At 40.4% G+C, this 15,327-nt stretch overlaps 1 protein-coding gene across 1 annotated transcript in view; it reads left to right on the top strand.

Moving 5' to 3' along the window:
- Positions 1 to 3,289: 3,289 nt before the first annotated feature.
- arhgef3 (Rho guanine nucleotide exchange factor (GEF) 3) overlaps positions 3,290 to 15,327 on the top strand; it is a 93,526-nt gene continuing 81,488 nt past the window's right edge. Inside the window, exon 1 of the mRNA XM_017450290.3 lies at positions 3,290 to 3,597. Within this exon, the coding sequence (XP_017305779.1) occupies positions 3,563 to 3,597 (35 nt within the window). The 5' untranslated portion in view covers positions 3,290 to 3,562. The remainder of the gene's footprint in view (positions 3,598 to 15,327) is intronic.

Raw genomic sequence — 15,327 nt, 5'->3', positions numbered from 1 at the left:
ACAGTTGGAAGCAGCTAAAATAGGCAAGCGTAAGGACCTCCGTAACGTTGAAAAAGGCCAACCTTGCTGCGTATGGGGTTGGATACCTGCAGACCGGTCAGAGTGCCCATGCTGACCCCTTTCCACCACTGGAAGTGCCTACAATAGGCACGTGAGCATCAGAACTGGACCATAGACCAATGGAAGAAGGTGGCCTGAATCACGTGTTTTTTTTTGTTTGTTTTTTTTTAACATCATGTGGACGGCCAGGTGCGTATGCGTTGCTTACCTGGGGAAGAGATGGCACCAGGATGCACTATGGGAAGAAGGCAAGCTGGCGGAGACAGTGTGATGCTCTGGCAATGTTCTGCTGGAAAACCGTGGGTTCTGGCATTCATGTGGATCTTACTTTGACATGTACCACCTACCTAAACATTGTTGCAGACCAAGTACATCCCTTCATGGCAACGGTATACCCTAACTGCACTGGCATCTTTCAGCAGGATAATGCTCCCTGCCACACTGCAAAAAATGTTCAGGAATGGTTTGAGGAACATGACAAAGCTCTACCCCTTAGGAGGCGAGGGCAGGATGCAAAGATGGGACGTGAGAAGAATTGAAACAAGTCAAATGGATTATCCTCACTCTCTCCAGCATCACGTCAAAGGGACATCAATTAATGATTACTCTGCTCAGTTGCATGTCTGGGATCTGAGGTTATGTTGTTGGAGTTTGATTAATAACAACGTTCTTAATAAAGCAAAATGCATAATTTCTCATCTTATGTGCAGATTTGCATATCCAAACATGCAGGGATCAATTCATTACAATACTCATTGTAAGCTTCTTATTATGGTTATTATTTAATTATATCTCACACAAAACGCCATCACATCATTAAAGGACTTTTTGTTTGAGATTGTGGCAGATGTAAAGGAGGAGGGGAATTTATACCTGTGTCAGGTTTTTTTCGACAAGAAACACTTCCGCTGAAGATACACCTGTGTGTCTTCGCTCCTAGCTCCTCTGGAGGCTTCCTCGCTCCCTGTTCCTCACCTCCTCGCTTTGAAATTAGAGAATTAATGTCCTTCAAGATGGCTGACTTCAATTGATTTCCAGGTCACAGGCTGGAAGACGGAGGAGTAAGGAAATGATGAAACATCAATTTGAGTATTGAGAAGCACCCAAAGAGTTCAAGGCGTTGACCTGGCCTCCAAATTCCCCAGATCTCAATCCGATCGAGCCTCTGTGGGATGTGCTGTACAAACAAGTCCGATCCATGGAGGCCCCACCTTGCAACCTACAGGACTTAAAGGATCTGATGCTAAATTCTTGGTGCCAGATATCACAGCACACCTTCAGAGGTCTTGTGGAGTCCATGCCTCATCGGGTCAGACCTATACACTATGGCAGGAGGTTTAATGTTATGGCTGATCAGAGAGTATATACTGATTATAGTTGTATACTTTGTATGGATACAGACATACTGAGTGTTGGTGTTGATAGTCACTGAAATGTTGGATCAGTGTCAGATCAGACTTGGCCTATTTTCCAATCCATAAAACCGAGAAGCAGACTCTTGCACGTGAACACAGGACACAACTTGTCTTAAAATACGCCTCCAATATGCCTCGACTGTTTTGCATAATTGGGCAGCAGAGGCTTGTAGACAGTCTGTCTTACTGTGAAGTTGTCTGTATTCAGTACTGGCTGATACTCAGAACTTTGGTATCTACAGATCGGAAGGTCTTGAGGTCAGATCTCAGCACAGTCATGCTTCCACTGTTGGGCCCTTGAGCAAGGCCCTTAACCCTCAATGGCTCAGGTATATAAATAAGATAAATGTAAGTCGCTCTGGACAAGGGCATCTACCAAATGCTGTAAATGTAAAACCCATTCGATGTGCTTTTTCTCAACCTTCTTCTACCCATCCATCTATAATCGAGGACCATGTGTCTTTAATCTGGAAACACTGGGATTGATTTCTCCTGTATTTTTTAATATTCTTTGGCGGGATCAATAGTTGTGCCACATATTTTGAGGAAAAATACAATTACTTAAGAGTTGTTGCAGGAATGGATTTTTCTCACGTTTGTTTAAGTGAAACATTTTAATCGTTGTTTGTATTTCATACAGGCCTTTTTACCCATATGAAGGGTGCCAATAATTTATGGTGTGTCATTTTTCAGTCTCACACCGTTGGTATATGACTAGGGCACAGCTCATTCATGTACTTTCAGTATATTTCCACAGGATGGAAGCAGAGATGCGTTTGTAAGAGGAGACGCTTCATTGAGCTGTAGTTGACCTGAAACACCCAAGTTCACTGCAGTACAACAAAGAAATGTGCAAAAATGTACTTAGGAGAGTGAAAACTGCTGATAGCACACGCACACTGGGGCAACACTATTAATGATCAGATCGATAGGTCTGATTCAAAATGAACCGATTTAGGATATTTTAATGAATCTTTTCATAATTTCACAATTATAGTTGACATTTCTTTAGTTTGTATGGAAAACCATGCTATTGTGCTCCATTATAAATTTGACTATTAGAATTAAATTATACTGTAAGCTCAGATCACATCAATTGGTTTCTGTGTTATGGGCGGGACTTGTGTGTTAGACCCCGCCCCTCCATTCTGTTTGCTCGAGACTAACAACACTGCGGAAAACGTTTACATTACATTACATTACATTACATTTATTCATTTAGCAGACGCTTTTATCCAAAGCGACTTACAAATGAGAAGTGAGGAAAAAAAGTTAGCAAAAAGTTAAGGCTAGTGTTACGTTTTATATTGTCAATTGTTGCTTTATTTATTTATTTAGTTTATAAGACGCTTAATTAGATAGGATATCTTTACTAACATTTACCTCAGATTCCTACTATATGGGCGGGGCTTGTGTGTACGACCCCGCCCATTGCATCGCCTACGCGTAGCAACAATGAAATGAAAAAATATATATATACAAAAATATAAGGCTAGTGTTAATGCTTTGAGACATGGTAAAGTCTGTGTTGTTTTTTGTGTTTAAAAAATGCAGGTTTATTTAGACCTACATATCGTTTTTAGTTTGTAAGGCATTTACCTAGATAATAAATCTTTAAGTGAACTTTCTGTACTAGGTTGTGTTAAATTTCAGGTGGTTATATCGACGCGCTTTGCTTATATGCACTTTTTTTAGTTTGGAAAACGTTTAATTAGATAGGACATCTTTAGGCGGATTGTTTGTGGTAAAACCTCAGTGTCCTACCGTGTGGGCGGGGTTTGTACTTAAGACTCCGCCCCTCGTGTCGGGGCCGCGAGTTGAGGCGGGCACGCGCCAAACAACATTGCGGAAAGGAATTGAAGAAAAGAAAGCAGCCAAAAGGATAACATAAATTGTTACGTTTCCGGTTTTTATAACAACAACCTGTGATTATATACATTTTATTAGTTTCGTAAGACGTTTCATTAGACAGGACATCTTTAAATGGACTGTCTGTGGTGAATATTGACCCCAGGCGCATCGCCTTTTGGAGAGCTGAACTGGATGTCTAATTTGTTTCAAATTAAAAATACGAAAATCCTGCTTCCATGCAAACGAGTGTCGGAAGCCATGAAGTATCCGGGTAAGAACAATAACTAATTGTTTGTTTTGAAAATGAAATGCTAAATGTATGGGCAACTTTATTCCATTATGCGCAACTTTATTCCATTGATAATAAACAGAATCAAGCCTGTCAATCCTGAGTACACTTTCAAGCAAAAAAAAAAAAAAAAAAAAAAATATATATATATATATATATATATATATATATATATATAGTTCATCTCTTGTCTAAAAATTCATTTTCTTGTATCTTACAGTAAAAAATAAACCTGAAATTTAAATGTTATCCAATTAAAGTGAGAAAGAATGAGAATTAAATGTCTGAATCACAAACAAACAAATTGTAGACCAGCCAGTGAGGAATTGGCTGGACACTGTGTTCCTCATTATTGTATTGTAAGTTTATATATATATATATATATATATATATATAAAGCATAACTAGACACCCAGTTTTGGAGCATGTCTGCATCACAAAGCCATTAGAAAGCACATTAGATCTACTGTTTCTTATTTCCTTTGAGGTCTTCTCTTATTGCTTCCAGAGCCAGACATTGTTCCTATACACACACACATGCACAACATTTTATTTATTTTATAGCTCAGATGTTTGGGATTTCTGTCCTGGTTTTACAGGAGCAAACGTAGCATCACCCTGAGAATTGCCGCTTCTCTGTGAGCGGGATTATTCGCCACAGTTCCCTGTCTTGGGAAAGCTGGAGACCTGTGATGTATGTTTTCATCACTGTGTTTCTAATGATAGGCTTCAAAGCCACTGCGGTTAAGGTTCCTTGACCCTGTATCTCATTATAGACCACCGCAAAACTGCTTAATATAACCGTTTAAACCATTAAAGTTGCAGTAGTTGGTTTAAAAATATATATATATTTCATTCCTTACTAGTACTAATAACCTGGAAGATATGTAGAACTTGGTTTTAAAAAAGCAGTGCTTTAAGCCGGTGGGCACGGTGACTTAGTGGTTAGCATGTTTGCCTCACACTTCCGGGGGTCATGGTTCGAATCACTCCTCTGCCCTGTGTGCGTAGAGCTTGTGTGTTCTCCTCGTGCTTTGGGGGTTTCCTCCAGGTGCTCCGGTTTCCTCCCTCAGTCCAAAGACTTGTGTTGTAGACTGATTGGCATTTCCAAATTGTCTGAATGTGTGTGCAATTGTGCCCTGTGATGGGTGGGACCCCCTTCCAGATTGCCCCCCACCTTGCACCCCGAGTTCTCTGGTATAGTCTTCATTAAAGATATTTTCATGGTACATGATGTACAGTAAACCACAACCAGACTTACCTGAACACAATATTTCTATTTGTGGGTTTTGACACGGCAACCAAACAATGATAAAATTCCGCAATGATAAAACGTGGTCTAATATCAAACAGTTGATTGACAAAAACAGATCCGAACACAAATACCGACACAGACAATTCTGAGCAACTTTGTAGCTACGTAGCCGAGTGACTGTGGGAACGCTGAAGAAGTGAAAATACCTGAAAAGATGCGCATCATGTACAGAATTTACCGTAGTATTGATATCATTTCCCTTTATCCTCATTTAAAAATCCTATAAACATACATGAATATGCAATTTGGAAATGTTCTCCTGCTATCCCGAATTATGTAATATATTAACGTTGGATAACCTAGCTACCTAACTGCTAGTAAACAAGCTCGCATTTGTTTCCCATGGATATGAGTGGGATTTCTGTATTTGAATCTCGATCTTTGACGTTCAACATTTCAAACCTGTCTACTAGAACAGCCACAATTTGTCCATCGCTAGCCAAATTTGCTGGCAACTGAGTGCCCAGGTACCACGTCATGCTCCTGTTGTGATACCTGTAAACCTTGAGCCTATTGGTGCCATTACAAGCTAAGCTCACATCACATAACACTCCTTGAATACTGTTTTATTTGCTCAAGAACCCTGTATAAAATGGAACAATATGAACTAGATAATAAGAATCAGTTGTCTAAGCGGAATGAACCTTTTGTGCTTTATCTCCATCAGAGACAACTTTACACAGTTGATTTTAAACGGAGATATGAAATCAAAACGACCCTCATTTATATTTAGATCCTACAGCATATGTCTCGTGCAGAAGGCAGGCTCATGTCCGTAGCTATGATGAGCTCGTAAGCCTCGAGGTCACATGTGTGATCTGGGCTGATTGGTCACCTGTTGCCTAATCAACAAGTGTGCATATCTCAGGCCTTTTCTCTGGACAGTACATCCAAGTTTTTGTGTTTGTTCTGGCTGAGCTGAAATGACCACAGTGCTGGGACAGAAGCACCGGAGCATGCTCATTCATAAGCCCCGTGCTAATCGCAGCTGAATGTGTTCAGAATAATCTTTTAACCGGGTGTGACTGGGGGGCTGCTCGGGTGACGAGTGAGGCCTGGTCCTCGCTCCACTCTTTCTTGGTGGGATTATTGAAGTTTTCTCTGTCTGTTTCATGAATTCACAGCAACACAGTCACCTAGATGAGTTTTTCTGCTCATGACTGTGTCTCCTGAATGCCTCGGTCCCAGGACCTGTACAAGACCATCAGAATTACATTTCTCTATGTAACAGCGGATCATCTGTCTTGATCCGGTGAAGGATATATTGACTCATGTTCTGTCACATCATTAAAGTTTTATCACGGTTTATAGAAAGTTTATATTCATGCACTCATTGTACTGTACAGTATGTTATTGTTTCTGTAGTAGCTAATTGACATGGATTTGTATGGTGGACGTCATACATAATCCAAGACTTATAATAGACTTATAACTTATAGTCCATACTGATTATAAAAACTCCATAGGAGTTTTTTTTGTGATTTATGCGGAGACTTTTTCTGAAAATGGAAATGTGGAGATTTTTGTGCTTTTTTTTTTTTTTTTTGCAATTTAACAAAATAATTTTTTTTGCTACTGTCTATCGCAGTGATTAAATTTTAGCTGTACTCGTGTTTGACACGTACGAATTGAAGAGGGCTTTGGCTTAATGCGCGTTGAGATGATGTCTTGGAACAAATCTGCGTAAAATCTGTAATTTTGTAAAATTGTAAGCTCCTTTGAATATTGTGTTGTTTGCTTGATTTTGCTTTAATCACGGCGATCGCGAAATCCTGGATGGATTGAATAATAAAAGTATTAAAAACGTAACAAGAGTAATGTATAATAGCTTACATGGCGTACAAGTTTTCCTTAAGGAAATGTTTATGTGGCTCAGGGCAACTGTGGCTCAGTTTGTAGAGCGCGTTGTCCACTAATCGTAGGGTTGGCGGTTCGATTCCCCACATGACTCCACATGCCAAAGTGTCCTTGGGCAAGACACTGAACCCCAAGTTGCTCCCGATGGCAAGTTAGCACCTTGCACGGCAGCTCTGCTGCCATTGGTGTGTGAATGGGTGAATGAGACAGTGTAAAGTGCTATATAAGTGCAGACCATTTACCATGTAACATTTATGAAATGAGTCTCCATTGTCAACGCTTTGTTAAAGCCACAGTACATGAAGACTTCCATGACACGCTGGACTTTTTTTTTTTTTTTTTTCTTCTTCTACACAAATGCACAGTTTTCTACGCAAACACTTGGAGGAATGTCCTGAAATGTGAAACTGGAATTGATTATGGATGGTGAATTGCTGGAATCCTGACATTGTCCAAGTTATTTATCTGCTTAAATAATACTGTCGCATTCTGAATTGTGTCTGTTTATATAAATTAGAAAGTAAACTCGGGGTGATGTTTCTGAAATACCAAAGGGACGTCATGAAAGTGGAAGTCCCAACAAGTACCAGTGGCGGGGATTCCTCAGTTTCCTCTTGAGAAGTGAATAATAAATCACACACTGTAGTCACATAGTGCACTGTTGTTGAATATAAATTCCCACCATGCGTTATGGAAGGTTGGTGTGCAGTGAGGTACCCTAGCAGAATACCCACTGTAATTTTCAGATTGGGTCGTGTAAAGTTTTTAAAGTTCCTAAAGGGAAACTTCAGTCAAATTTAAATATTGATGCATGTCCACTTGCATCCCACATAATTTAAATGGTAGATTATGTAGAATCTGAACTATTGAGAGGTATTTCCCAGTTTGAATGCTGGGGAAAGTCCCTCTTCTAGACACATCTTGACGGTGGAAGATTTTGAAGAACTACATGTACTTTGGGTGGATTTTTGGAGTGTGAGGTTGTTCAGTTTTTGTTTTGTTTTTTTGCCAACTTAAAAGATGTGACCGGTGCTATGACGCTTAGGAGATGCACACTAGGTGACACAAACCATAAAGGACATCTACAAATACGGTAGTGGAAATGGCTCTCGTGGTTGTGAATTTCCACACCCACGCCTATTCTCTGAATGAAAAATGATGTCTTCAATAGACAAGAACTTGAGACATCAGACAGAACTGGGTGATTGACACCTGAAGATTTGTGGTCACCTGACCATAATGCCTACGTGTGGGTTTTCCCTATGCTGTTGCCACTAAGCTGGAAACACACACATTATCTAGAATGTCGTCATATGCTGTAGAATTACAATTTCCCTTCACTGTAGCTAAGAGGTCCAAACATGTGCCAGCATGAAAATTCCCCAGCGCACAAAGCGAGCTCCATGAAGACATAGTTTGAGAAGATTGGATTAGAAGAATGTCCTGTACAGATACCCAAACTCAACCCCACTGAATACCTTTGGGACGAATTGGAACTCCGACTGCTCCCTAGACCTCCTCACCTGACATCAATACCTAATCAATACCCACAGCCACGCTCCAAAATCTAGTGTGAAACTTTCCCAGAAGCATGGAGGCTTTAATAGCAGAAAGTGAGGACTAAATCTGGAATCTGATGTTCAACAAGCACATGTGATTATGATGGTTAGTGTCTTTTGGCGATATATTCTATATGAATGCTGGGTATTGTAGTGCCAGGACATTGATATGCAAAAAAACAGTTAAATTCAGAGATATAATTGTGTGATGCATAGTTTTTTGTTGTTGTATGCATCAGTTCCTAACAGATAACAACTTATATGAAAGCAATACCTGCTTTTGTAGCAAAAGTGTACAAGGATGTGAAAGCAGGAATTTGTGGTGGAGACATAGGGAAAGTTCTCATAGGAAAGTGCAAGTAAAACCACCACAGTTGAGCTCTGAGCACGTGGCTGATACAGGTCCTGTGGGTCAAAGCTATACTTATGGTGAGATATAGATCTTCTCGAGATTATGCTCTGGGGAAAAAAAAAGGACCAAGGTTCCTTTTGCCACAAAAGTTTTGTAGATCATTCAGTGTTAGGACCAAATTTGTTATCCCTGCTGAAAATAACCCCAATAGAAACCCTTACAGAATTTGTAGATGATTTAATGCTTATAATGGGAATTGTATTGGTTTTAATGGAAACTGTAATGGTCCCTGTGAGTCTCAACTGGTAATTTGTTGCCTTTAATCCTTTAATTGGTGGCATGTTATGTCTATTAGATACCATTAAGGACCAATAATGGTAATGGTTTCAATGGTTAGCTGATGGTTTGTAATGGTATCTGTAGTGGAAACCATTCAAATGTTTGATGGTTTCTGTTTTTTATTTGTATTGTTTGCTTCATGACAGACGGTCCATCATCTGGGGGAGGTCATTACAGCTGAGTGGACCGTTTTAAGAATTTCTTATTTCACTAAACCTAAAGGAAAAGCTATTCAGTATTAATATATTTGTGTAGTTACTCCTTTTTAATATTTTATTAATTGCTAATTAAAAATACTACTAATCGCCTGTACACAGATGGCCGTGGCATTGCTGCATTTTAAAATTGTGAACTTTGGTGAACGCTATTCTGTTGCACAACTCTGTTGTCTTTCTATACAATCATTTTCACAATTTATTTTTGCGTGGCTTTTTTATTATTATTTTAATTTTGTTCCAGATGTAGATTTTTTTTTTCTTTTACAGAGTTTTGCATATGTCAAATTCATGAAAAACATAGTCGAATAAGCTGCTGTTTAAAATATATACAAGTATTTTATTTATTATGTTCAGCTATGCTAACAGTAAGGTATTCCGAAGATTTGGGTTACCTCTAGTCTGCAGCATGGATCACAAACACAGTGTCTCATCTTTATTGCTGTAGATTAGCATAGACCCACATTCAGTCAGTCAGTATCGCTGAGCCTGTAAAGAGAGCTCTGTAAAGCAATTACTGCTCTTTATTACTAATGTATTTCTGTGAGCACTGTTTTTGCATTTGAGGGCGTCTCTAATACTTGTGGGTTAGTGCCGCACACTGTTGCTGGGTTTCATACAGAACCAATCAAAAGTTCTCCCAAATCAACCTAATCTCCCAAAACCCAAATTGCTGTTATAATACCAATACTGCGATAAATTTACATATGTTTTTGTAAAAAAATAAAATAACATATAAAAAAAAAAATCATGGGTATCACACTGCAGTGCCTGACAATATTGTTTTTTACTTTTTCTGTCCTAAAACATCTTGATGAACGTTAAATATAATTGTACCATAGCACTGTTGAATTCTGGATTCTGATTGGTCAGAATGTGTCGATTTTATTTTCTGTTTAACAGAACCTCCGGCAGTAGTTTCGGCCGTAACGTCTATGTTCATGCGTTCGTACTGATGCGTTATTGTTCCTATAATAATCAACGCAGAGATTTGTGTGGTGAACGGTCCACTTTGTTGGTCTGGTGAAGTTTTCTGTAAGGAGGTCATTCTTTGAAAAGCAAAGTCTTCACGATTGAGGGCTTTGCGATTTCTCAGTAACACAAGAAAAGAATGTCTGGCGAGGGAGCGACTGTTTATAGCAGCTATTACATAAGTGATAACAGGAGCTAACTTGTTTCATGGACGTTCCACAGCATAAAAATCTGGGTAATTGTTGACAAGTTACTCTGGTATAAGAGGGATGAAATCCTTCAAGATGCGCTGTTACTAAAAATAATTGGCTTTTGGGGTGGTAATAGTAAGTGTGCCTTGGGCGCATCGCACCACCACGTTGTTGATTATTTTCCCATTAACAGCACATCTCCAAGTGTTCTATTCCTTAGGTATAATCGAAATATCAAACGACTTCATTTTTTTAGACATTTTTATTAAATGTAGCCCCGCTGTTTTGCAGACACTTTATTAACAGAGCGAATATCACAATGCATACACTGTATTGTTAAAAAAAAAAAGCTTCATATTGTGAGCTACCGCGCTCTTAAAAGTTAAATCTAGAAGCATTCCCTGAAGGAACCGTCGGATTTATGAGGACGAGACTTTGTGTGGTTTCCTCCACTTTGTTGATGCCATTCATAATGTTGGCATTTCTCTAATTTTGGTTCTGCAGCTGTCCCTAGATTAGACTTGTAAGATGGTCTCTCTCGCTCTCTTTCTCTCTCGCTCTCTCTTTCTCTCTCTCTCTCTCTCTCTCTCCACCACCTGTCATCCCACACAGACGTTGTGGCTCATGCACTCTCTCAGCTGTGATGAAAAAGCCTGTCATAAAGCGCCAGGTGGATTTTTGACTGCGTTGCCTTATCAGTGATTCTGCATATGTTTTGTCACAAAAAGGCTTATTTCCACTCCGACGTCATTCACACTGATACCGCGTATGCCAGAATTGATATCTGGGTTATGAAATGTACTTGATGTGACTCTTGGACTATGATCATTGAAGATTGAAGGTGTCAAAACACAACGCTTACCCTTGTTCCAGGTCAAACAATTCCATTGATCGCTCTTGTCATGATTTTCGTTGGTGCGATGTGGTGATACGATGAAGCAGAGGGCCTAACTCCACATATCCGATCATATTTTTGGTGTCTGGCGTTTGCTGATGAAGTTTCGAACAAGTCGGGAAAGCTTATAGCATTGTGTAAATCACACAGTTTTCATACAAAAACATTCAGCCAGCATACGTTTATAGCTACGTTGTGTTGTAGCTACGTTGTGTTGCAGCTCCAGAGCAAAACTAAAAAAAAAAGGCAAATGTCTCAAATCTAACATGTCTTACCTGATCTTTTCCCATTATCTTGATCTTTTCACCCACTATTCACATTTACATTGTGTCTGATATCTGATGCTGTTCTGTGATGCTGATGCTGTTCTGTGCATAATACTGACCCTGTGGTTGGCCCCTGCAATTTGCAAATGAGAAGAAAATACCGGGATATCTCACAGACATACAGATGTGGTTTAGGACACAGTGTGACCTTTAAAAACAGTGTAATCTTTAAAAACAAACAAAACTTTAACATTATGTGGGTGGCCGTCTCAGACAACCACTTGTTCCGTCACCTTAGACCTTAGTTCCCGAAGTTTAAAGACAAAATTATGCTAGAAAACTAAAACTCTTGGTATGTTTCCCTATATTGAGAAAAGAATATAAACATGTTTATGTACAAACTTACTTCCAGTAGATGTCTACAGGTACCTCCATGGATTCCACAAGCTTTTGGACACATTCCTTTGCGATTCTGGTTTATGTTTGCACATAACTGCTGCAGATTTTTCAGCTGCACATTCATACTACGTATCTCTCTTTCTACCACACCCCGAAGGTACTCTTGTCATTGAAGCAGTTGGAGACGACTTTGCGCTTTGTGACGTCGTATGTTGTCGTGCCGGAAAGGTAGCAACAGTACCCCGATAGTCTGTGGCACTCAAACAAAGCTCGACTGGACCGCAGTGCGCGCTAAGAATATTCTCCACACCGCTCAGTCCCTCCAGGATTTCGCAGAAATGAACGCGAAATCAAAGCAAACGCCGCAGTATTCGGAGGAGCTTGCAGTTTTTCAAAATTGCCACAGATTGAAGCCAAGACGCGTCACGTGACATCATCGCACCGTGCATTCAGTCAAAAGCCCTCTTCGGTTTATATGCGTCGAACATCGGTATAGCTAAAAGGTCTTATTTACCGATGAACATCACTGCGAAATACAGAGCGAAACAATTACGTGCAACTGCAGTTTAGACAATTCAATTCAAAAAGCGCAAAATACTCAAATTTTGAACAAAGCCGCAGCAAAATCAAGCATTTTTGGCCGCGGCGATCGCAAAAAGACTCTGAAATCCTGTACGAACTGACCATTACACTGTTCTTGGCTGACAGGAATGGAAACCGATGTGGTTTCTGCAGTGCTAGCCCATCCGCCTCAAGGTTCGTTCGTTGTGCGTTCTGAGATGCCTTTCTCCTCAACGCGGTTGTAAAGAGTGGTTATTTATCTTAGCCTTTCTGATCTCCTTCATCATCCAGGTGTTTCTGACCGCAGACCTGCCGCTCGCTCTAGAGGCTGTTGTGTGTGAAAATCCCAGCCGTTTCTGAAATCAAACCAGGCTGTCTGGCACCAACAACCATGCCGAATCACAGAGATCACATTTTCCCCCATTCTGATGTTTGATGTGAACATTAACTGAAGCTCTTGAGTGTATAATGTGAATTCAGAACTCCAGCACTGCACTCCAAAACCAGTGATTTAAACTGACTTAGCAAAGCCGTTCTGCTGGAGGTTGATCCCAGTTTCCATCACCGGAGCGATTTTGTAAAAAGTCGCTCAGTTTATGTATACTTTCCCAAAGGTTTTGTGATGTCCGAACACCATCAGGCCCACACAACTATGCTGGTAACCACAGATTTTTTTTTCTCCATGTGAACAAGTCTCTCTGATTGATTGATTAATTCCATAACGTCCATTTGATTGAAGAATTCATAAGTAGTTTTGCATGGAAGTCCGTTGATGGAATTCATCACCTGCTCTTAGTCAGTTCCCTCACGCAATCTGTGATCAATCAACAACCGACGCTTAGTAGTACCTACCCAGCTTCGTTCAAGGTCCCTTTCAAGGACCTTCAAACTAACTGTTCCTCAGTGGTGCAATGAACTTCCAACCTCAATCTGGACCACTGAATCTGTCACTCTCGTCAAGAAACGGCTAAAGCCCCACCTCTTCCATGAACACCTAACCAACCCATAAAACAAAACCTTACTCTGGCACTCGCACCTCTACTCTGTGCACTTTGCTTCTCCTGGATCTTGTATGGTTGCACTACTTGTATTGTTCTCCGCTTGATATATCGCTTTGCTTGTATTTCCTCATTTGTAAGTCGCTTTGGATAAAAGCGTCTGCTAAGTGAATAAATGTAAATGTAGTCTTAATTGTAAGTAAGTTGTAGGTAAACATCCCAATTTCCAAAGTTCAAACTCTTGCTCATGGTAATCACACACATGACTGGACATGAACAAAGGTAATCTGTGGTGAACTAAAGAAGGACTTGATGTTGAATCTGATGTTGCAGATGTGGGTGTAGACCTTCACTATGTTATGACTGAGATGAGCTGAGCTCGAAGTGGGGTGTCGTGGTGCATGATGTAATGGTTAGTCTCGTGCATGTTAGTGTGTCGCTGGGCTTGGGATTTTGTGTGTGTGTGGGGGCATGTTTTTATATGTTGGTGGGAACCAAATGTCCCCACAAGGTTAGGAATATTTTTGAACTTGTTGGGACATTTGGCTGGTTCCCATTTGTTTTTTTTAAAAACAAAAACGTGTGTGTGTGTGTGTGTGTGTGTGGGCTCAGGCTTCCTTTTCTGCTTAGTGGAACATTGATGTAGTTGGAAACAGTGAGCAACAGGTCCCGTGGGATGGACAGGGAAACACACATGGTCACTGACTAACATATGTACACACACCCTGAACCAAAAGTAGTTACATAGCCATCAGCGTACACTTGCCCTTATATACTCCGTCTCCCATCCAGAGCAGAAAAAGAGAAGTTAAACAGCAGTTAAATGACAGTTCCCCACAGACACAACATAACAGTTCTGCTCACAAAAGTGCAGTGTTTCAAATGTGCAAATCAGCTGACTAAGGCTCTGACATGTAAAAACCTGCTAAATGGATTTAAACCATGGGAATCTTTTAAAAGCACATAACCACCCTGCTTTTCTCTTCTACAAACATACAACAAAGGTACTCAAGCGCCAGCGAGGCAGCTGCTACTTGGAAAGGGCGAAGAACTTTTCACACCCTCATAAAGCCCTCACACGCCCTCGCCATTTTCTGATCCGATCCACCGTCAGGTTTCATGCCGTAAGCTTGTGGTGTTCACTTTCATGCCACTTGTGCATGCGATCAAGCCTTCATACTGCTGCTGATATGCTTACTCGGCATTAATGTGCCATATCATAATTTAATAGTATGATGACGCCCAATGTTATTAACTCGACCCAATTTTTAACTATTTAATGTTGGTTAATATTATAAACGTATACACTGATTAGCCATAACATTAAAACCACCTGCCTAATATTGTGTAGGTCCCTTTGTGTTGCCAAAACAGCTCTGAGCCATCGAGACATGCACACCACAAGACCACTGAAGATGTGCTGTGGTATCTGTCACCAAGACGTTAACAGCAGATCCTTTAAATCCTGTACAATGCGAGGTGGGGTCTCCGTGGATCGGACTCGTTTGAATAGCACACCGTGAAGACGCTCGATCGGATTGAGAGCTGGGGAAACTGGAGGTCAAGTCCACACCTTTGAACTCTTTGTGATGTTCCTCAAACCATTGCTGAACAATTTTTGCAGTGTGGTAGGACGCATTATCCTGCCGAAAGAGGTCACTGCCATTAGGGAACACCGTTACCATGAAGGGGTGTTCTTGGTCTGCAACAACATTTAGGTAAATCATACATGTCAAAGTAACATCCACATGAACAACAGAACCCAAGGTTTTCCAGCAGAACATTGCCCAGAG

This window comes from Ictalurus punctatus, chromosome 21 (genome assembly GCF_001660625.3).
Source record: "Ictalurus punctatus breed USDA103 chromosome 21, Coco_2.0, whole genome shotgun sequence".
NCBI lineage: Eukaryota > Metazoa > Chordata > Actinopteri > Siluriformes > Ictaluridae > Ictalurus > Ictalurus punctatus.
Note: the sequence above shows the minus strand (reverse complement) of the source record. Positions and strands in the feature narration are given on the sequence as shown.